Raw genomic sequence first — 23,190 nt, 5'->3', positions numbered from 1 at the left:
GCCACAGGAAGTGAGCAGTAGAGAGCCTCATTTATGGTGTCTTTTGGCGCCAAGAATAACATTAATGCTAATTCATGCAGGTGTTTACGAAGTTTGTTTTTTGCAGTGCCATATTCTAATTACACCAGGCAACTGGTATTAACAGTAAATAAATATGGCAACCCCTTTACGTTTCTGAGTTCAGGTGTACTTTAAGAAATCAAGACCTATCACAGGCCAATGGTCAAATGATCCTTTACCTTGTTGAAATTCACCTATTGTCTATGGCCATGTTTGTTGTGGGCACTGGGGGAAAAACCTTTAAAGAGGAACTCCAGTGAAAATAATGTAATAAAGTGCTTCATTTTTACAATAATTCTGTATAAATTAGTCAGTGTTTGCCCATTGTAAAAGCTTTCCTCTCCCTGATTTACATTCTGACATTTATCACATGGGGCTTGCTTTTTTGGGCATTTGGACCCAGCTGTAAACCGCTGTTATTTCCCACAATTCAATGAGCTTCACAGACAGGAAACTGCCAGGACCATGGTCCTGACATCACACTGTGGGAGGAGTTACACCACAATAGCCATACAGAGCCCCCTGATGATCCGTTTGAGAAAAGGAAAAGATTTCTTATGGGAAAGGGAATATCAGCTACTGATTGGGATGAATTTTAATTCTTGCTCATGTTATCTTTTTAAAACTGTTGTTGGCAAGTGAATTGCCCTCTGTTGTACCTGTGCGGTAGTCCCTTGGCGTGCGTCTGTTCGTCCATCCCAGCCGGGCGGCGTTCATCCCCAGCACCGCTGAGCTAATTCTTTCACCGCACCCCTTACAACAGCTGCAGATCAGGAATGGGTTATTTATACGTCCTGATGCAGCAGCAGACTGAATGGATGGAAGCCATAGCCAGCGCTGTAAATTGCTTCCTTAATGCCGCTATTTAAAGCAAGCCTTTTTATGCGCTATAAAACACTCCCCGCTAAAGCCTGATGGCGCAGCTGTAAAGCCAAACACATCCGTCATTAGAGAAGGGAATGGTTCTGTAGCATAAGGAGCCGGCAGAATAATAGAAACCCCTTAACAGAAGCAGCGTTATTACAGAAGGTTTATGCCTGCACCACACTGCTGTGGACATGACAATGGAAACACAGTAATGACCACAGCTGATTTAAGTGAACCTGAGGTGAGAGCGATATGGAGGCTGACATATTTCCTTAAAGGACACCTGAAGCGAATGAAGTAAACGATTGTATCTATCTTCCTTCTCCTAAAAATGACAGTTTTATTTTATGTTTAAATCTACTTTTTAAGTTTTTTTTTAACTGTTTTATTGTTTTTGCTCAATGACACATTCATTGAAGTATGCCAGAGCTAAAATCTATGAACGATTGACCGGTTTTATCCCTCTCCTGCTCTCAGAAGCCATTTTCTGCTGGGAAAGTGTTTTATAGTTGGAATTTCTTATCAGTGAGGGTCACACTGTAGTCACTTCCTGTCTGAGTCAGGACTGAGTCAGCCACTTACATACCTGATATTTAACTCCTTCAGACAGAGAAAGGAAAAAAGGAACACAGCATAGTTATTTGTGTGCTAGGCACTGTACATACACATTTCTATCTCATCATGTCACATGTCACTTCGAGTATCCTTTAAATATGGCAGCCTCCATATCCATCTCACCTCGGGTTCCCTTTAAAGGATGACTGTACAAAGTGGTGTTGAATAGAGCATAGAAAAAAAATTTGTTTTCGTTTTCAAGAATATACTTTAAAATGTTACCAACTGCAGAAGTTTTAAACTCTCTTTTTAGGCAGCTGACTGACTCGTCTAGAGATAACTGTAAGGCCTTGTTCACATCACAACCCCGCAGATAGGCGTCTGCATTACAGCTGCCAGGGCAAAAGTTATATTGAAAGACAAAAGGATGCCTGAGAGAGGCAGCTTATTTGGTTTTTATTACCTGTTTATACTGCATATCACACCAAAATTATCACAACTGAATGCTTATTTCCTTCTGTGGTGTTTTGTGCGCGCGCTCTTGAGTGTATGTTTGTCTTTTTGTGCATGCAGCTGCAGTTAGCATTTTTTTAATGCGCTCGCAGTTTGACAGTAACGCAAGCGCAGCCATATAATGTATGTTTAAAATGTAGCGCTTTTGTAGTGCAGAAAAGAATCTCACTATGATGCATTAAGATTGGCATTATAAAGGGAGAGACCTTGTGGTTTGCAGAAAGCTTGCACTCAATGGATCGGTCAATGTGCCATGTAAATGTTTATCTAATTTGAAGGTTACATGGTGTTTTTCAATAGCAGAACAGTTTTTATCATACTTTCAAAGCATTTTAAGCAAGAGAAGATTATATTCAAAGTGTTTTTACACATTTTACTATAATGGGGGGGGGGGGAGAGGGGTAGAGAGAGGACCGCTAGCAGAATCCCCCTGTACCTCTGCATTTAACAAATACTCAGCACAGAATAGCAGCTGCTCAATCACATCTCCATGCCAGAGTACAGCATAGGAGAGATCTGCGGTGCTTTCTCATAAATCACACTACAGGCTTTAACCCTGACCCTGGTAACAGCTGTAGAGTTTCATTTCCGTCACTGTAGATGACAATGTGCACATCAGGCTGCGCTGTGTCTGCAGCACCACTGTGACTCCGCCTCCTGTTCTCACCTCACACCTGCTGCTCTCTCATATCACAAGTGCTCCGGAAACACTTCAGTTTCCCTGTGTGATGAGCAAGACCAGATCTTACTGTTGAAACTGTGTGGGCAGCGTGACTGACAAGCTCTACATAGGAGTTTTTTACTATTCATAGGAACTATTAAAAAAAAGTTTACATTTGATTTTGGGTATCTGTATAACTGCAGTACCTCACATTTTACGTACATGTTCTTCATGTTTGTGTTAGCTGATCTATTTGGCTATGGGGGGGGGGGGCTCCTCCGATGAATTTCGCCTTCCCACCCCCTGCCTCACCCAGTCAATACATGTGTACCCATAAGGCTGCATTTCTCCTATAAAAGAATGCACTATATCCCAGAGGTGCTTGGCCCAAAGATTGACCCATACTGTGTTCTCCAAAACTGATTGCCTGATGATGCGGGATACTGACCCATGAACCGCATTGCACACTTGGAGAGTTTTCAATAAATGCTACTGTTACTATAGTAACGTCTCCTAGCCTGGTCATTGTTTACCTGAGAGAGGCGAGTCCACCCACTTCCCCCCCTTTTTAAGCGGATTTTAATTATTTTATCCTTATTGGCGCCTCTGTGATTTCAGTTTTACCAAAAAATGCACTATAAATGGCTTTTCTTCTATGTAGCTTGCTGTAGGCAGCAAAAAGTAATCTGACAGGTTGTGGGCTAGTCCATCTCCTCATGGGGGATCCTTAGTAAAAAAAATGTTTTCCACACAAAAGCAATTCCGGAAAACTATATAGTCCATTGTCCCTCCCCCACTCCTTATCCCACTTGCAGGAGTTACTCCGCCATTCCGCTGTTTTCCCTCCTCCTTTCTTCATAGGCAGCATTCCTGGTGCCGTTGGTCCCTCCTTCCTTCTTTATAGGAGTCCTTCCCGGTGCCGTTGTCCCTCCTCTCTTTTTCATAGGTGTCATTCCCAGTGCCATTGTCCCTCCTCCCTCCTTTATAGGCGTTATTCCCAGCGCCGTTTTCCCTCCTCCCTTCTTGATAGGTGTCATTCCCAGCGCCGTTGTCCCTCCTCCCTTCTTCATAGGCGTCCTTCCCAGTGCCGTTGTCCCTCCTCCCTTCTTCATAGGCGTCCTTCCCAGCGCAGTCGTCCCTCCTCCCTTCTTCATAGGCGTCATTCCCAGTGCCGTTGTCCCTCCTCCCTTCTTCATAGGCGTCCTTCCCAGCGCCGTCGTCCCTCCTCCCTTCTTCATAGGCGTCATTCCCAGTGCCGTTGTCCCTCCTCCCTTCTTCATAGGCGTCCTTCCCAGCGCCGTCGTCCCTCCTCCCTTCTTCATAGGCGTCCTTCCCAGCGCCGTTGTCCCTCCTCCCTTCTTCATGGATACAGAAATTGTCAGTCAGCTCCCCAGGAGGTATGTGTACTGTTTTATAGTGCCCTATGTTTCTACTCCCTTAGATTTTGTGTGTGTATAGGATGTGTTTAGAGTCCATCTCATAAAATGTAAACCTCCATCCTCTTTAATGGAGTATACAGCCATTGAGTTGAGTGTGGTTGATGGAAGAGGATTATCCCCTCTTTGCAGAACAGCGTTTTTGAACTCTACAGAAATGTATACCACTTCGAGAAGCCTTTGTTACTCAAACCTTTTCTCGAGCACAGCTTGAAGTGTTTACATATCTCGCCAGTCCTTCCTACTTGAATAAAAACTGTTTTCCATCTAATCACTCGCACATAAACAAACCCGCTTCATAAAAAATGTTTCATAAATACTTTATTGGCTAAATCTTAGTTTATGCAGAGTCTCACTTTTACCCACCCGCTTTATACCAGTTAAATAGAGCACAGCTGAAATCTGGAGTAACATTTTCAACCAATCAAAACTTTGCTGGGCGGAATCCAGGAGCGATCTAAACTGTCCAGTTCTTCTGTCTTTCCCCCAGAGTTTGGTCTCCATTCACTAAGCTTAACTCCTGTCTTTAGTAACTCTTCTGAGCTGTTATACAGTTATCACAATTATATCACCATGGTGATAACTTTAAAACAGCTCAGAAGAGTTATTAAAGACAGGAGTTAAGGTTAGTGAATTGAGGCCATTGGTCCCTTGCTTTTTGTTATGATTTAATTATGTGTAAACAGTTGCTGAAAATTTATCCTACATGGGTAAACGAAGTTCTAATGCCTGGTACACACCATGCAATTTCCCCGTCAGATAGGCTGGTCAAATTGATTTCCAACAGGTCTGCTCTGATTTCCTATAGTTTTTCTGATCGATTTTGTATAGAAGTGATCTGAAAATCGATCAGAAATCAGATCCTATCTGTCAGAAATAATAGATTCGACCCGTATATCTGACTGGAAGTTGCATGGTATGTACCAGGCATTAAAGTGCACCTGCACTATAGTACTGTAGTCCTACTAATTGTCTGAAGTCCTTTTCTGTTTGCCTGCACAGCAAAAAACTACAGTAGTTATGTTATCTATGCAAATGAGGCTGTCACATGCAGCCAGCTGTCCTGAAAAGTAAATAGAAGGCAGAATACGTCTGTTTAGCTTGGAAAACCTACAGTGTATGATATTGTGATGTATGCGACATTTCCCTGACCGCCCAAGTGTTAAGTTTGTGTGCACAAAACGGACCCCCTCTCCCCCCATACCACTGATGCCCCAGCTGTGTAAATTCTTAACTGTTCGTTGGCATGACTCCTGGCCGTATTCCTCTAGCTTCCTTTAAGGTGCTGACAGTCTTTTGAAATGCAGGCTTCATTTTATAAGTGGATGTCGCCCTTCCTGCATGAAACCCATTTAAAGCCCCATTTAAGTAATCCGGGTGTTTGGTGGTCCCGCGCGTACCTCCATGTTGTTTTGGATGGGAAGCTTGTTTGGACATTCCGGCCTCGCCTGCACCTCACTCTGCAAATTGGTGGACTTTTCAGCAGCGTCTCCTTCCCCTCATACACAAGCCGTTTCCATGGTGATGCCTAGACTAAAGTTTTTGCAAAGAGGAACAGCCATGCAGCTTTCAGCGAGATATAAATTATATTTATTTGCTGTGTAGGGCTTGTGTGCTGCGGACTCCCAGGGATGAGCCGGTAAATTATGTCTGAGGCCCGTGTGTCAGGGAGCCGGAGAGGGGGATCAGTGTTCCGGCTATCTCTCTCTCTATTTATCCTCACCGAACGCACCCACAAATCCTCCCTGGGGGCTCTGCATCCTTCTGGGGGGCGGGGGAGAGGTGCGCACCCTCGGAAGCGGAGTTCCTACATAGGGGAGTATAGGGGTGGGGAGGGGCCGCTTTTGTCCTGAACATCATGAGCACATATGAAGCAACGAAAACTAGGGATGGTATGTAGAACAGAGACGCCAATTAGGATAAAACAAAATTAATATAAAGAGGGGAAGTAGCACTTCAGCAACATGAGATGCAACATGAGATTTATTGATTTATTATTAAAAATCCTTCATTGTGTACTCCAAAAATTGCAATGTGTTTCGTGAGACCAAGCCCTCTTCCTCAGGCAATGAAACCGGAACATCTCTTTTCTAATCGAAGCAAGCGTGGCACCTCTGCTGGGGATACTCTGCATAAAATTAACCAAAATCTTGAGAGATCAATCGTACGCGGCCTGAAAACAAACCAATCAGATTTGAGGTTTTCATGCATCTACCGAATTTATGCCCCGATCCATCATCCAATTTTTATGTGAAGAAAATTGGTACCACATGTCCGCCCGATTGATGATTCCATCGGGTTTCTGGCTAGAGTCAATGGAATGCATTGGATATGCTTGAAAACCTTGGTCGTAGGTGGTGAATAGTGTGCGCGGCAATAAGTGTGACATATCATGACGGAACAGGCAAACCCCTGGTACCCCAAGTGTTAAATGTGTGTGTCCCATGCCACCGATGTCCATGCTATGTAAACTCTCAAATGTTCACCAGTTTAGCTCACGGCCACGCCTCTGCATCACCCCATGTCTGCTGTTACTGCGCAAGCCTGGACAGGCTCGGAGCTGCGCCAGGGGACAGGCAAACCTTTTCAGAACATGGGCATCTTTAGGGCAACATTTAAAACTTGTGGGGGGGGGGGGGGGGCGGCGATCAGGCACCACTGGGCTGATTCCTGAAAGATTTCATGACTTTGGCCCATTTCTCTGCTGGATAGTATTTGCATCATTGTGACCAGCCGGAGTCATCCGCTTCTGCATTTGATTGGTACATACATTTCCAAGCAGATTATTAGCATGTGATAGACCATCCCTGGCTGGTAGCGGGTTCTTGGGTTGAGTGGCTTTTGTGTAGAAAGTGTTTGCGCATTTTCCACCATTCCTGCGCTCTGCTGAGAATACATTTGTGTTGTTAAACAGCTTAGTAATGTATGTATTTGTATCTCCCGCAGATGCAAGAATGAATAATCCGTCAGAAAACACAAAATCCGCAGACAGTGGAGATGGAAACGCAGGTGAGGCGCTGAGTGCGGGATTGATCGCGTTCTCGTATAAATATACAGACAAACTGAGAACTGGGAGCGAAGTACGACCGGCATCTGCTTAAGGTTCTTTCCATACCTGCAGTGCTGATGAGGAATCTTTTCAGCTATACACAAGCCAAGCTGCCATTGTCACATGACACCAATCCTTTGCTCACTACACTGGCTACCCATAAATGCAGAATCCTTTTCAAAATTGGCATGTTAACATTCACATCCCTGCAAGACCTAGGTCCCGGATACCTGATGGATTTGTTGGAACTGTGGCACACCTTCCACAGCATCGAGGTCAAAAGGATCCAATAATTTGACCACCCCCAGAGTCCAACTAAAAACCTTTGGAGCCAGAGCTTTTCTGTCATGCTGCCCCTACCCTGTGGAATGCCTTGCCAAACATAATCAAGATCGCTCCAACCCCAGACATGGTTAAGTCAAAACTGAAAAGCCACCTATTATTATTTATTGTATTTATAAAGCGCCAACATGTTACGCAGCGCTGTACAATAAATATATACAAGGATGACCGACATAACAAGGTTACACAACATAGAACAAAGTTATACAAGGCAAATTGTACAAAATACATGATCATGCAATATGGGCTGGTTAGGTAGGCCCAGTAATACAAGTACAGGCTGTTACAGGACAGGAGCACATGATCCTGTAGATTACACTAGGGAAGGGAGGACCGTGCCAGAGACTTACAATCTCACATACCCCGTCCATACTGTGCAGTCATATGACACACATCACACCCCTATTATCATTATTTACTGTGTATACTCGAATACAAGTCGACCTCTTGTATAAGTCGACTCCAATATTCAATCCTCTTAAGCTGGAATTTTTTTATTGACTCAAGTATAAGTCTACCCAGCAAAGTTAATGGCTGCACTTGGGGCTCAGGAGGGGTTAATGACTGCACTGCATACAGTATTGCAGCCATTAACCCCTCCTGTCCCTTAAGTGCAGCCAATACCTCCCTCCAGGGCCCCAAGTGCTGAAATTATTCACTCCCTTTTATGCAGTCTAGTCTTTCCCCCCTGCCCCTTTCCTAGGTAATTGTTGTGGCCACTAGCCAGGACTTTCAGATCTGTTTTCTTGGCATTTCCTTTCCTCAAAGTATCACTTAGCACTGGGTAAATTGCTGCAAATGGGATTGTCACTATTAGTACACACATTAGTCTGTGATCAGTGACTCGTGTATAAGTCCACCCCCTATACTTTTATGAAGCGAATCAGACCTGAATTTCTAGACTTCTACTTGAGTACATACAGTATTGTATTTATAAAGTGCCAACATGTTAAGCAGCGCTGGAAATAAATATATACAAGGATGACAGACCTAACAAGGTTACACAACATAGTGCAAAGTTATACAAGGCAAATTGTACAAAATACATGATCATGTGATATGGGCTGGTTAGGTAGGGCCAGTAATAAAAGTACAGGCTGTTACAGGACAGGAGCACATGATCCTGTAGATTACACTAGGGAAGGGAGGACGCTGGTCCATACTGTGCAGTCATATGACACACATCACACCCCTATTATTATTATTTATTGTATTTATAAAGCGCCAACATGTTACGCAGCACTGGACAATAAATATATATGTTACGGCCAGAACCCGAAGTGTGGCCACTTCGCGTTCTGGCCGGCCACTTCGGGTTCTGTGTTTAAATGTATTAAAACCTGCTCAATTTCATGAAATGCAGCCGGCGGCAATGTAATAGATGAAGCCGCTGGCTTTCGCACTGTCTCCTCTCTTCCTACTTCCCCCCCTGCCCCCCCCCCTCTCCTCTCCCTGCCTCCTATACAACATACGGAGCAGCCGGGGACATCGTTCGTCGCGGCAGGGGAATCCTGCCGTTCCTGCAGAGCGGGTGCTGGCAGAAGCAATGTCTGCAGCCTCCCTGCTCTGCTTCCCCTGCCGCAACGAACGACTCTCCGGGACACGCATTGTCCCCGGCTGCTCCGTATGTTGTATAGGAGGCAGAGAGAGGCGGGGGGGGGGGGGGGGGGGGGGGGGGGGGTGGGGGAGGAGGAGGAGAGGAGGCAGTGCGAAAAGCCGGCGGCTTCATCTATTACATTGCCGCCGGCTGCATTTCATGAAATTGAGCAGGTTTTAATAAATTTAAACATTACATTTCTAACATTGGCTGCTGCGCTGCGGCCACTTCGCACATTGGCCGGCCAGAACCCGAAGTGGCCACACTTCGGGTTCTGGCCGTAACATATACAATGATACAAGGATGACAGACGCAGTGTTCTCCCCCGAGCCTATTACCCGGGCGGAGCGCCCACCTGGGTCTCTGTTCCCGCCCGGCTGATTTGATTAGCCTCGAGTCTAAAGCAGAGACACTTTCCTCTGCTCGTAGTTTTAATTCAGGCAGCGCTGAGTGCAGAGACACATCTCCGCCCTCCTCCTCAGCGTCTCCTTCCTATCCGCAGCGAGGGGCGGGGGAAACTCCTAGCACAGATGAGTCAGACCTCGGGAACTTTGCTGGAGCCGACCATAGAATAGAGTGTACGGCTCTATTGCTATTCCTTTTGGTGGTCACCCGATCTTTCCCAGCAGTGGACACAGAAGCTCTCCTCCTCCTCTATCTGTGCAGCAGATACAAAGCAGCCCCTTCCCAGCTCCTTCCATTCACAGGAATGTCGGAATACTCAGATAAGTGTGGCTCATTAACATATCACCACGCTGGTCATTCAGTGTGAAGAGAGATCTGAGTGGTTTACAGGGCTGTAATATGAACCTGGTGCAGCATTCACTCTGTCCCCTGTGTCCTTGCACTTTATGCCAGACTGACATCTTTTGTGTCAGTGATTGTAAAATCACTGTGATATCCAGTTTTTAGTATGGGCAAATATGAATGGCAAAAAGTTCAGTTCAGCCTGTCTTATCTCTGCAGTTACAGTAGTTTAGATGGAAAAAAAGCCATAAGTCCATTAAGTTCAGCCAGAATACTTGTATGTCTCATATCGCTGTGCTTTGAACTAGCATGTTTTTTGCAAAGTCTCCTCTGGAATCCTCACCACTCTGTTGCCTGCCTGTGTGATCAGCTAACAAAAAAAAGTTCCCCTGGGGGGTACTCACCTCAGTAGGTGGGGGAAGCCTCAGGGTCCCAATGAGGCTTCCCCCTCCCCTGAAACTACAGGCAGTCCAGCGCTGGATCCCCTGAAGTGTCCCGGAATCCTCCCTCGACAAGCATTGATTTACCTTTCCTTCCTCCAGCGGAGGCGCTGTTGCGGCTCTCCGCACGAAGATAGGCAAAAATAGCCAATCTCTGTCGGGTCCGCTCTACTGCGCAGGAGACTTGCGCCTGCGCAGTAGAGCGGCCCGACAGCGATTGGCTATTTCCGCCTATCTCCGAGCGGAGAGCCGATACTGCGCCTGCGCTGGAGCCGGGAAGGTAAATATTCACATCCCCGCTGTTCGGGGAGTGTTATCGCCACTGCCGTGGGACAGAGGAGGATGGGGGAAGCCTCAATAGGATCCGGAGGCTTCCCTCACCCGAGGCGAGTACCCCCCAGGGGAGGTTTTTTTTTCATTACAGGTTTTCTTTAAGTCAGCACTCCGCTGCTCCTAGTGTATGTCCAGCAGCAGGAGTCACAATACATTGCATGCAGAGAGTGTTGAATGTCAGGTCATATATGTGATGATGGGGCTATGGCACTAAGGCCCCATTCACACTAAGATACTTTTCCAGGAATTTACAGAGCTTTGCTGAATGCCAGCGAACAGAGCAGCACTATGACAAAGTTTCCCTCAGGAAGCATTCACACTATAATTGTGATGTATGTAAAATCAAATGCACTGCATACAGCATTTTGGGATCGTTTGCAATGCGATTTTTGTTTCTTGAACAGGTTACCTTGCTCCCCCCACCAGCACTCAGCATTATGCCAACCTCTCCCCACCCAGCGTGATCCACTCCCACCCCACCCAGTGTGACCCTCCCTCTCCGTTCAGTGTTTCCTTACTTTCTCACCCAGCAGCACCCAGCGTGACCTTGCTTCCCCACCCGGCTACTTTTTCATGCCACCCGGCTGGAAAATATTTCTGGGGAGAACACTGCAGACGTATACAGTTATACAATCAAACAGTACAAAAGTCACCTGTTCAGTCTGGCATTTAAGGTCACATAACTTTTTCCCTGTACACATCACTAAGTACTGATCTGAGACAAGCTGATGCGCTTTGGGTCCTACTAGAGAAAATCGCTTTACAAATGTTTTGTTGTACACACATGCACTTATCTAATGCTCAGCTGATCCGTATGTATGTGGAAAGTGTGCCTGGGGCTTGTTACAGGGAAGTACTGGCTATAAATGCAGGTTATATGCATGCTTCATTCATTAGGCCCCATTCACACTACAGTGTTTTGCCGGCGATTTCGGCAAAACGCTCAAGCGCTAGTGCTTTTTAAAGCGCTAGTGCAATAATAACCTATGGGCTCGTTCTCACTTGGGCGATTTGCGTTAATCTGCGGCGATTAACGCAAATCAGCCCCAAAAAAAATTGTATCCTGCGCCATTTTCAGGCGTTTATCGCCAAAAATCGCCAGAGCAAAACGCTACCAAAAGCTGTGAATGGGGACTAAGTCTTCTGTTTGCTTTAGCATGTCTGTCCTGGCTGATGTCAGGGCCACTCTTGCCCTCTGCTGATGGTTTTTGTGTAACATAAGACTGGGAGCTTTTCTGCATTAGTAATATGCATTTATATCTTGTGCAGCACTGTAAAGAGTACATAGTCATGTCACTGACTGTCCTCAGAGGAGCTCACATTCTTCTAGATTGTAAGCTCAGGAAGCCCTTTGTGTTTCCTGTTACTGTGGTTTTTTTATCAAATGCACATGAACCAGTGATTACATCAGTTATATGTATTTGCACTTGTGTCCGGCTTGGAGGAAGTGCGCGTAGTGAGGCTTGCAACGTATCCAATAGGATGCTTTGCACGGTATTTGGAGCGCACGATATACCACAACTTATGGGTAAATAACCCCTTGTTTCCCCACCACACCCCTGAGGCAATTAAGCCTCATTTAAATCACAAATTTGAGTTGTTAGCCACTAGTACAGGCATGGGCAAACTTGGCCCTCCAGCTGTTAAGGAACTACAAGTCCCACAATGCATTGCAGGAATCGTACAGCCACAGTCATGACTCAAAAAGGCAAATGCGTTTTGGGACTTGTAGTTCCTTAACAGCTGGAGGGCCAAGTTGGCCCATGCCTGCTCTAACCCTACCATAGTCTTAGTGTAATGTATTTACCATGATATTATGTATTTATATAGCATTGACATCTTAACCTTTTTACCTCAAAGGGTTTTTCCTCTTAAAAAAAAACAGCAATTTTCACCCGTCAGTGCTCCTTCCATTCATTCACCTATAACTTTATTACTACTTATCACAATGACACAATCTCTATCTTGTTTTTTCGCCACTGATTAAGCTTTCTTTGGGGGTACTTTTATTCTAACTGTTCCCATTTTATTCTATTCCCATTAAAACAGTTATTCTAACTGTTTTAATGGGAATACGGTAATAGCCAAAAACTGAGAATTGTTTTCAATTTTTTTTCCTATAGTTTCAAAATAAAACATGCTAATTTAATTAAAACCCACACATTTTATTTGCCCATTTGTATTGGTTATTGCAACGTTTAAAATTTTTCCCTAGTACAATGTATGGCGACAATATTTTATTTGGAAATAAAAGGTGCATTTTTTTTGTTTTGCATCCATCCCTAATTACAAGCCCATAAATTATAAAATAATTGTAGTATACAGTTTTTGTATACGTATTAAAAAAGTTCAGTCGCTAAGGTAACTATTTATGTATTTTTTTTAATTTGTAACTTTTTTTTAATAAAATAAAAAAATGGTAACTTTAGGGGAGTGTGGGAGGTCAGGGGTTAAAAAAAAAAAAAAAAAACTAGGGATGATAAACTGAAAAAAAGGGGGGGGGGGGGGGGGGTTGTAATATTACAATTTGGCCACAAGATGTCCTCAGTGGTAACTTCAGCTTACCGTACTATTAGTACGGAAACGGAAGCACTACATGGACAGGATTTATGAATTTGAAAAAACAAACCTTTTTGACTTGTTCCCACAGAATCACAGATGCCATGCAGTTTGTTTCGGCGGGTTGTTCAGAAGTCTGGCATTCGTAAGTCGGGGACTACCTGTACTTCATCTTTAATATAACCTTATTTTATACAACCCAGCATGCCCTGCAACCAACAGCTGACCTTTTCAGAAGAGCATTGATTTTAACCTTTTCGGGACCGGCCACCTACCCCCCCTTAAGGACCAGGCATTTTGCGCGGGAAGGGGGTGCACGCGTTTGGGGGGGGTCAGGCAGCCGGATCCCGTGTGTGGCTGGCTAGAGTGGTGTCCCCCATGGTGGCCTGTGCCTCCCCCTTCTGCCCGCAGCCTTCACTTACCTTCCAGGCTCCAGCGATGAGCCGCACGGGACCCTCTTCTCCGGCCGGCATCTCCGTTCTGTCTGAAGATCAGTTCCGGGTCGCGGCTTGATGACGTCATCAAGCCGGGACCCGGCGCTGACGTCAGACGGAGCGGAGATGCCGGCCAGAGCAGAGGGGGGTGCCGATCGTCGCTGGAACGGCAGGGAGGTGAGTGGATCCTCTTCTTTCCCCCCCCTGCCGCCGCAGCTGTCAAACTGATCACTACGATCCGACGGCGATCGTAGTGATCACGTGATCAGCAGCCATACGCGATGGCTGCTGATCACTCGGGGGAGATGTCGGCTGTCATATGACAGCTTAATCTCCCCCTCCGGGTGCGCACGATCGCGTCGGGAGCGGAAATTGCGGGCCGGCGTAGATCCTACGGCGCATCAGGCTAGAACAGCCACAAGTGCGGCGTAGGATCTCATTAACATGGTCCCGAAAAGGTTAAGCTGGGAATCTGTAGTTACATAAGTGCTGCGAATATGTGATATGTGGTAATTGTTGCCTTTTTGTATGGCGTGTTAATAAGGTATTCAAATGTTTTCAGGCACACAAACGAATGGTCTGGACTTTCCGAAGCAACCCGTGCCTGTTGGAGCAGCCATCTCATCAGCCCAAGCACAGGCCTTCCTCGGACACCTCCACCAGGTATGGGGCCCCCTCTATACTTTTCCAGCAGAGGCAGTGCTGTGTGTGTGTCTCTCTCCGTCTGTCTGTCTTGCCTCTCCCCGTGTGTGTCTGTGTCTCTCTCTCTCTCTCTCTCTCTCTCTCTCTCTCTCCTCTCTCTCTCCTCTCTCTCTCTCTCTCTCTCTCTCTCTCTCTCTCTCTCTCTCCTCTCTCTCTCTCTCTCTCTCTCTCTCTCTCTCTCTCCTCTCTCTCTCTCTCTCTCTCTCTCTCTCTCTCTCTCTCTCTCTCTCTCTCTCCTCTCTCTCTCTCTCTCTCTCTCTCTCTCTCTCTCTCTCTCTCTCTCTCTCTCTCTCCCCCCGCAAATCAACGGGAAAAATCATCTAGTGCATAGGCTGTTTAACTCTGTTACCAGGGAACTAACCCAGCAGGAAAGGGCAAAGAAAAACTACACACATATGTAGCATACACATAAGAACCCAATTTACTCATTGGACTATCATCCTCCAACCTGCCTTTGACGCAAAGTAATGTCATCTTTGTGAAAATCACACATCCCTCCTGGTCACCGAAGTTTGTGCTGAAAGCAGCCTTAAACCGCAATTAACTGGCAGGCTAAAGAACTTGAGGTACCCATAAACTTACACATTGCCACCCGATGTGGTTGGAATCTATGTAGAGAGTAAATTATCACTATGACACATGGCACACAGGTGTTCAATGTTGTTGATCTGCCACTGTTCCTGCCCTGCTCCCAGTCCGAGATCTTCTTTCAACCAATTTTCTGTCAGAATCGTCTGAAAATGGATCGATCGGACATTTTGAGGGGGGAATCGAATCTGCAAGGAATCAAACAGAAGAATCGACAAGTGTATGGGTACCTTAAAGGACCACTATTGGGAAGAATTGCAAAATGCATGTAAACCCATATAAATAAAAAGTATGTTTCTTACAGAGTAAAATGAGCTATAAATTACTTTTCTCCTATGTTGCTGTCACTTACAGTAGTTAGTAGAAATCTGACATAACTGTAAGGTTTTGGACTAGCCCATCTACTCATGGGGGATTCTCAGTATAATTTTTTTTTTTTTTTTTTTTTTTTTTTTTTTACAAGAGCACTCCTTTGAAAGGATCTATACTAAGATGCAATCCGCTGTCACTAGCTGTTTACACATTGTTCTGGCAGATGGACTGAGCAACTGCCATTCACTAAGTGCTTTTGAAAATGAAGAAAACCCTAAGATTCCCCCGAGAAAATGGGCTAGTCCAAAACCGGTCAGTTCTGTCAGATTTCTACTACCTACTGTAAGCGACAACATCATAGTGAAAAAATAATTTATAACACATTTTCCTCTGGTTGAAACTTACTTTTTATTTGTGTTTTCATATATTTTAAATTTTTTAAAACTTTTTGAAAAACTGGTCCTTTTAATTAAGGTACATTTTGTATTGGAGCAGAATGGAAATGTTGACTATCATTCTGCTCTGATTTGCATTTTTTTGTTGGGAATTTTCCTTGTTTAGTTTTGAGTTTGTACAGCAGGAGACATTGGCAGCGCTTCTAAACAGAGGCTGCACCCAAATTAACTACCTGCAATACATGTGCAGAGCTCCACAATATGGACAACATTACACAACTTGCATTCAAAACCGGTATAGCAAAGGAGGGGGTTAGCTTCAGTATAAATAACATGTGCACAAATTCTTCCCTACTAGACTTCCCTACTAGACTTCCCTAAGGCGATGACGAGCCCTTCTGGGGAAGACCGATCGCTAGTCTAATGATAAAATATTTTAACCTAGTGCTGCTAATCATAAATGGTATACTCTTATACTTATGGCTAGCTGCATCCATGTAATTGGGGTGTAGCCTCTGTTTGAAAGCACTGCCAATGTCTCCTGCTGTACAAAACTCATGTAAGTATACTTATGGCTAGCTCCATCCATGTGCATCAATTTGCATTCAAATTTTAGATTGGGGACTAGTACATAATTTGCATTTGATTTGCATTCAAGGTATGTATTTAGCCCCTGTGTGGGTCTGCATGCCTCTGTTGGTCATCATTTCAGTTGCAGCCTATGAGCGCTGCCACTTGTTTGTCTGTTTTGAGTTTGATTGCGTTTTACAGACTTATTCAAAGGTCTCCCTAAACCTCTGCCTGTTATCTCGATATTTCCAAAATCCAATCTTAACCGTTAGCTTTCTGCCTGTCTCGCCCGCCCTCTCTGGCCCTCTTCTCTGTACGACAACCGCACGGCGGGAGTCTCATTTTGAAATAAAGACTTTTCTGACTCTGATACGTACTTGTGCACAAGAGCTTACACTCTTGACTGAATTAGGCTCTTATCTGTAACCTATCCCTCCCCAGAGAAGCGGAACCCAGCAGAGGAGGTCACTGCTGCGCTGCCACATCTTGATTAGCGGTGGGCCGAGTAGCTATATCCAGCATGGGGTAAGGCAGACTCCTGGCTCTGTCTGAAAGCACAAAACAATTTTATCTTAAAAGCATCTTCCAGCCACTCTGCAGCAGTGACACCCCTCCCCCGCATGCGGTGCTCGGGAGATGTGCGCTCCCAGAGTGACTGTTAATTCGCTGTGTGTTGGGGCTGATGAGGTTTTTAGTTGCCAAACAAAGAAACCGACAAAACATCCTTTCGTGCACATAAGACCTTGGGCCCACTTTCAGCAACATTTCGGGATTCGCAAAAATTCTAGGATCGTTGCAAAGCCGCTTTTCAATCCCTGTACAAAGTGATTTTGCCACGCTTTTACTAACCAAAGCCACTTAGCGTACCCATTAATCCTCGCGCTAATGGAAATCGCAGTCACTGCACAGATCCGCTTGGTCTTTATTTAAAAATGCCTAAAAATTGCCAAAAATCACTCTGGAAAATGCTGCAAAAATCACTACAAAAGCACTTAATGTACCCGAAGCGAATTAGGGGGGGGGGGGGGGAAGATGCTTAGCGAAGAAGATGTTAACTACAGATGGTCAATGAGATACAAGTAATTTCAAGTTGATGCAAGATTATGCAGATTTATGCAGCTTGAAAATGGACCAATCAAATTTTACCTGAGCAGAATTTGATTGGTTCACGCTGCATAAATCTGCACACAAAATGTGCATAATGCTGCATCAACTCGAAATGATTGCATCTCGTTGACCTTCCCTAACGGAAGCCTCTAGATCCTGCAGAGGCTTCCCTTGCCCTTCTGGCCCCACTGTTGCGAACCCCAGAAAGAATTCGGACAAGAGCTCTTGAAGGATTGCTGATTGTGGCCGTGCTTCTCATGCACAAGTGGGCTGTACTGTGCATGCGCAAGATTGACCACGCCTGCGCGGTAACCTGAAGCCATGCAGCACAGCCACCCTTGTGCATGAAGAGGAGCACAGTCGCGGTGTTCAGGAGGGTCCCGGGCAGCGGCGGTAGGAAGTACCCCTCTTCTGTGTTCCTGGCAGCCTTGGGTACTCTTTAGGTCCTTTTCACACTTGCTGCGGTGATTTGCGTTGCGGTCCGCTCACCCATCGCAATGGCCATTAGTCTCAATGAGACTATTCACACTACCCTTGTTGCGATGCAGGCAGGGTACCTAAAACAACGCTAGGCTGCTACAAACTCTGCAGTACGTTGCCGCATGATCCGTGCCTAGTCTATGGCGACGCGGTAAGTGTGCAAGAGCGATCGCAGTAGCAGCACACTTGTGCAGAGGGCCCGTAAACCAGCCATGTATTTCTGTCCAGCGTACGTCACTGAGCGGGGGCGGTGCTATGCATATTACGCTGTCGGCGCACTGAGCAGTGGGGTGATGTGAGAAACTCTGCTGCAGGGCAATGCAAAAGGGGAAAAGGTGCAGTGTGATCGCCCTGCCCTCGGCTCTCCAGCCGCAGCATGATCACACCACACGCCTGGAGCGATTTGTAGTGGGCCCCAGCCTTAAGGTGGCCATACATTAGAAGATTATGGGCAGATTCGACCAAGAGACAAATTTTATCTCTAATCGAATCTGCCCATACACTACAGGCCGATTCCTGTCCGATGTCAGCATGAAATGATCAGGGAATCAGCTGAGCTGCCGCGTCCGCCCCGCCGCTGCTCCAAAATGTATAAATGTATGTAGTGTGTGTGCATTTGTACATTACCTGTCCTATAGGAGCTTCCGCACGGTGTCCGTCCATCTCGCCGAGTAACAGCCCCATACACGCTAGCGGCGCATAGTGTCTGACGTCAGATTGGTCGCTTTGTCGGTCGGGCAAGCACTTGGCAGCACCAATTTTCATCCAATTCGATTAGAATATTCGAATTGGATGGTCGATTGGTTGGCTAATGTATGGCCACCTTTTAAGTGTTGTCCATTATCTCAGGCTTCCTCTCACTCAATTCCAGAGATGATGAAATGTGAAGGCCTATCTACCTTTTGTAGCATTGGATAGAGTGAGGGAGATGTCCAACTGCCAGGTCACCAGACCCATCAGATCCCTCTCAGATCCTCAAATCTGAAAGGATTATACCATACAATTTTCTGTTAGATTCACCTGTCAGATAATTTCCAACGTGCTGGAAATTTATCTAACCATCTATCTGCCGAGCAATTGGGCATTGTTCTACTCAGCAGGAGATAACCAGAAGACAATGCACCAGAGATGATGACCGGTCTCTACAGAAAATAATCTAACAGAAGATCTACGGTTCTTTTTTAAGCTGATAAGATGGTTTGATAGATAATTTCCAACATGTCTGATCTCGCTTTTGATTCTTTGGCCGCTCGTTTTCTGATAGAAGTGAATGGAAAAAGATAAGAAAAACGAGCGGAAGATAAGAGGATCGAGAGCTGAATCGAGCGGCAAAAATGATCGAGAGCAGAAACGCACGGCAGAAACGAACCGTGTATTCCCAATGTAACAGAAAATTGTATGGTGTGTACTAGGCATTCTACTTGGCTGGATAGTGTACTGGTTAAGGGCGCTGCCTTTGACATGGGAGACCAGGGTTCGAATCCTGGCTAAGGTCAGTACCTATTCAGTAAGGAGTTCAAGGCAAGACTCCCTAACACTGCAGGGTGGCCTTTTGAGCGCGTCCCAGTGGCTGCAGCTCTTGAGCGCTTTGAGTCCAACAGGAGAAAAGCGCTATACAAATGTTCAGATGATTATTATTATTATTATTATTATACTTCCATACACTCTATACATTCAAAATGTAGTCCTGAACCCTCCCCCACGCTAGGCTGCCAGTCAGCAGGTAGGCGTGTTTGAACATTGACCAGGAGTGAACAGACAGGGGGAAGTCATTGAGGAGGTGAGAATCTGTACCCTGATGAAGCAGGCATTTATTATTTTTTCAGACAAGTATAACAGTTGAAAATAAAGCCCCAATGTAAGCTTATAAAAATGTACTCACGTTTTCGGACATGAGATTAATCTGAGGACAGGATGTATAGATGGAGTTGCCGGGTAGACCTCGGTGTACCTGACAACACCCTTAATGCAGGAACATGCCAGCCCCGCCACAATCTCTAACACGGGCACACCTGACTTCTGCTACATTGCATAGGCCTGGATGTGCTAGTTCTCCGAGATCCCAGATCATTGGGAAGCCATGCCTTAAAGTGAACCCGAGGTAAAAATAAACTGATGAGATAAACCGTTCTATTTATCCTCCTACTCCTGAAAATGACTTTTTAAAGTATCCCAGGATTTTCTTTTAGATTTAAACATTTTCACAGTAGGTTGAATGTTTTACTGGCTCTTCTCAGTGGCAGCCTATTAAGTGTCCCAGAGTTAAGGTGGGTACACACGTCAGATAAGTCTTTAAAAAATGAAAGATCACAGACCAATTTTACCCCCTTTCATGTAGTATGAGAGTCATACTCTACACAGTCTATTCTATGGAGCTGAACTCCCCATCAGACAGAAACCTTTGCAAGATGCTGCACACACAGATGCTGTACAGACACAAAAGATCAGTATCTGCAAAAGATCTGTTCCTGCCAAAGATCCGTTCCTGCAAATTGCATTCATATTCTATGATATCTGCAGATCCCATACACACCTTGTTTAATGGACATTCATCTGCAGATCGGACAATTATCTGCCGATCTGAAGATCCAACCTGGTGGATCTGATCTACAGATAATTGTCCGTTAAACAAGGTGTGTATGAGATCTGCAGATATCATAGACTATGAATGTAATTTGCAGGAACGGATCTTTGGCAGGAACAGATCTTTTGCAGATACTGATCTTTTGTGTCTGTACAGAATCTGTGTGTGCAGCATCTTGCAAATATTTTTTTCTGATGGGGAGTTCAGCTCCATAGAAAAGACTGTGTAGAGTATGGCTCTCATACTACATGGAAGGGGGTAAAATTGGTCTGTGATCTTTAATTTTCCAAAGACTTTTTTATCTGACGTGTGTACCCACCTTTAGAAAAAGGTCATTAGTTCATGTATTTTTATCTCTCCCTGCCCTCAGAGGTTGTATTCTGCCAGGAAAACTTTTATGGCTGTAGTTTGCTTATCAGTTATGTTTGCCATATTTCCCGACAAGGTACAGACAAGACAGAAGCTGTCATGTCCATGCCTAGAAATGAACTATTTTGGGCAGCAAAATAAAACAAGTAAAACAGCCTGGTTATTAATGTTTTGTACTTTACATACACATGTTTATCTCATCATATCACATATCACCTCGGGTACACTTTTTAAGGTTTATTTCCATTTTTTTTAATACCAATTTCAATTTCTAGAAAAATCTGCTGGATTTCAGCTGTACATTGTTGGACAATATTGCAATGTGCTTGTGTATGGGCCCTCACAGTAAAACGTGCCAACCATCACCTACCAAAGGAATCAGGCTTACCAGCTGCAAACAACCCACCTTATAAGGTTGTATGTAAAGCTCACAGTGACCAGGGTGCCTTCTCCAAGTCCAGAAACTTAATAATGTCCTCCAGGTGGTAACAAACGGTGTCTCAGGTGATTGACATAAAAAGCAGAGCAGAAGGCAGTACAGACTGCTTTTATTGTTAACATTAAATCAAACCGATAAAATCATAAAACAAGCACTTACATATGGGGCCCATAAGATGGGTACCCGGAAGATAATTGTGCATGTGTGCTGACCAATGGTGGGTCGAAAAGGATAAGCGGGTACCGCCCATCTTTCCCAACTGGTTTCGCAATCTTATAATGCAGAATGAGTTTTCAATAGATTCCAGCAGGATGTTCCATGCAATGCAAGTGTGGGATTGATTCTTCTCTGAATAGATTTTGTTCAGAGAGGACTTTGGGTCCATGTTGCAGTTATTCTAATGCTATTGTTTTATCAACTGGCAAATGTAAATCTGGTTGGGATTGTTTGCAAATCAGGAAGGTGGCATTAGAGCCTGCAATGCATTTTACAACCTAGCTCCTTCCTTTTTAAAATCTACTTATTTCCATATAGCATCCTACACGCAATCTCCACTCTACTAACCATATCCTCCTGTCTTCCTCTCTGGTCATCTTTTCTCATTCCCGCTTTCAAGACTTCTCTCAATCCTTTCCCCTCCTCTAGAACTCCCTCAACACATCCGCCACTCACCCACAATTACGCTTATTAGGCGAACCTGAAAATCTCACTGAAGGTGCTCATACATGACTTGATTTTCTTGTTCGATCGTCCTTTCGATTCAATCATTTTATCGAATCAACGAAGAATCGTAAGTGTTCCATTGTGCTCAATCATTGCAAATTGGCCGATTATCTCCCTGAATCAACTAAATTTCTCAATCGGACAGGATGGGAAGTGTTGGTTGATCGTAAAGGAAATCAGCTGTTAACACGATGTTAGATTAAAGGGACACTTAAGTCAAACAAAAAAAATGAGTTTTACTCACCTAGGGCTTCCAATAGCCCCCTGCAGGTCTCCGGTGCCCTCGCCGTCTCCCTCCGATCCTCCTGGCCCCGCCGGCAGCCACTTCCTGTTTCGGTGACAGGAGCTGACAGGCTGGGGACGCGAGTGATTCTTCACGTTCCCAGACACATTAGCACCCTCTATGCTGCTATATGGTATATGATATATGCTATAGCAGCATAGATGGCGCTATTGTGGGCAGGAACGCGAAGAATCACTCGCGTCCCCAGCCTGTCGGCTCCTGTCACCGAAACAGGAAGTGGCTGCCGGCGGGGCCAGGAGGATCGGAGGGAGACGGCGAGGGCACCGGACAGCTGCAGGGGGCTATTGGAAGCCCCAGGTGAGTAAAAGCTTTTTTTTTTTTTTTTTTTTTTTTGTGTGTCAGTGTATGCATAAACACCGGTATGAAATAAAGAGTGACATATTTGTTTAGTGAAGGAGGATGACAAGGATCTCCATTGCAGTGTGTGGGTCACTACTAGAATTAATATTGATCGACCACGCTGTTTTCAATCGCTAGTGTTGATTGGAAAATTGAGTCATGTATGTCACCTTTAGCTCACTTTGGCCACTGACCACCACTAAAAGGACAACTGTATCGAGTACAGAAGCTGCCATATTTATTTCCTGTTAAACAATACCAGTTGCCTGGCAGCCCTGCTGATCTATTTGGCTGCAGTAGTGTCTAAATCGCACCAGAGACAAGCATGCAGCTAATCTTGTCAGATCTGACAATAATGTCAGGAACACCTGATCTGCTGCATGCTTGTTTAGGGCCTATGGCTAAAAGTATTAGAGGCAGAGGATCAGCAGGACAGCCAGGCAACTGGTATTGCTTAAATGAAAATAAATATGGCAGCCTCCATATCGCTCTTGCTTCAGTTGTCATTTAACCATCTCACACACAGCCTCCCTTCCCATATTGTCCTATTTAATTATTTTATTTATGTATTTATTGTATTTATAAAGCGCCAACATATTACGCAGCACTGGCCCCTTAACGTTTAAGTCATACATGTTAATCTGACACGCAGAGCCATCCAATTTGGCCTGCAAGTTGTTTCCCC

General features: G+C 45.0%; 1 protein-coding gene across 12 annotated transcripts in view; it reads left to right on the top strand.

Moving 5' to 3' along the window:
• Positions 1-23,190, top strand: part of POU2F1 (POU class 2 homeobox 1) — a 244,598-nt gene that overhangs the window by 128,843 nt on the left and 92,565 nt on the right. For 7 of the 12 annotated variants that reach the window (XM_068270831.1, XM_068270822.1, XM_068270821.1 and 4 more), the window contains exons 2-4: positions 7,039-7,101; positions 13,251-13,304; positions 14,156-14,256. In XM_068270831.1, the coding sequence (XP_068126932.1) occupies positions 7,039-7,101; positions 13,251-13,304; positions 14,156-14,256 (218 nt within the window). The remainder of the gene's footprint in view (positions 1-7,038; positions 7,102-13,250; positions 13,305-14,155; positions 14,257-23,190) is intronic. The other 5 variants (XM_068270829.1, XM_068270827.1, XM_068270826.1 and 2 more) reach the window with 1 other exon arrangement.

This window comes from Hyperolius riggenbachi, chromosome 2, assembly GCF_040937935.1.
Source record: "Hyperolius riggenbachi isolate aHypRig1 chromosome 2, aHypRig1.pri, whole genome shotgun sequence".
Taxonomy (NCBI): Eukaryota; Metazoa; Chordata; class Amphibia; order Anura; family Hyperoliidae; genus Hyperolius; species Hyperolius riggenbachi.
The sequence above is the reverse complement of the archived record's forward strand: the minus strand, read 5'-3'. Positions and strand labels throughout refer to the sequence as shown.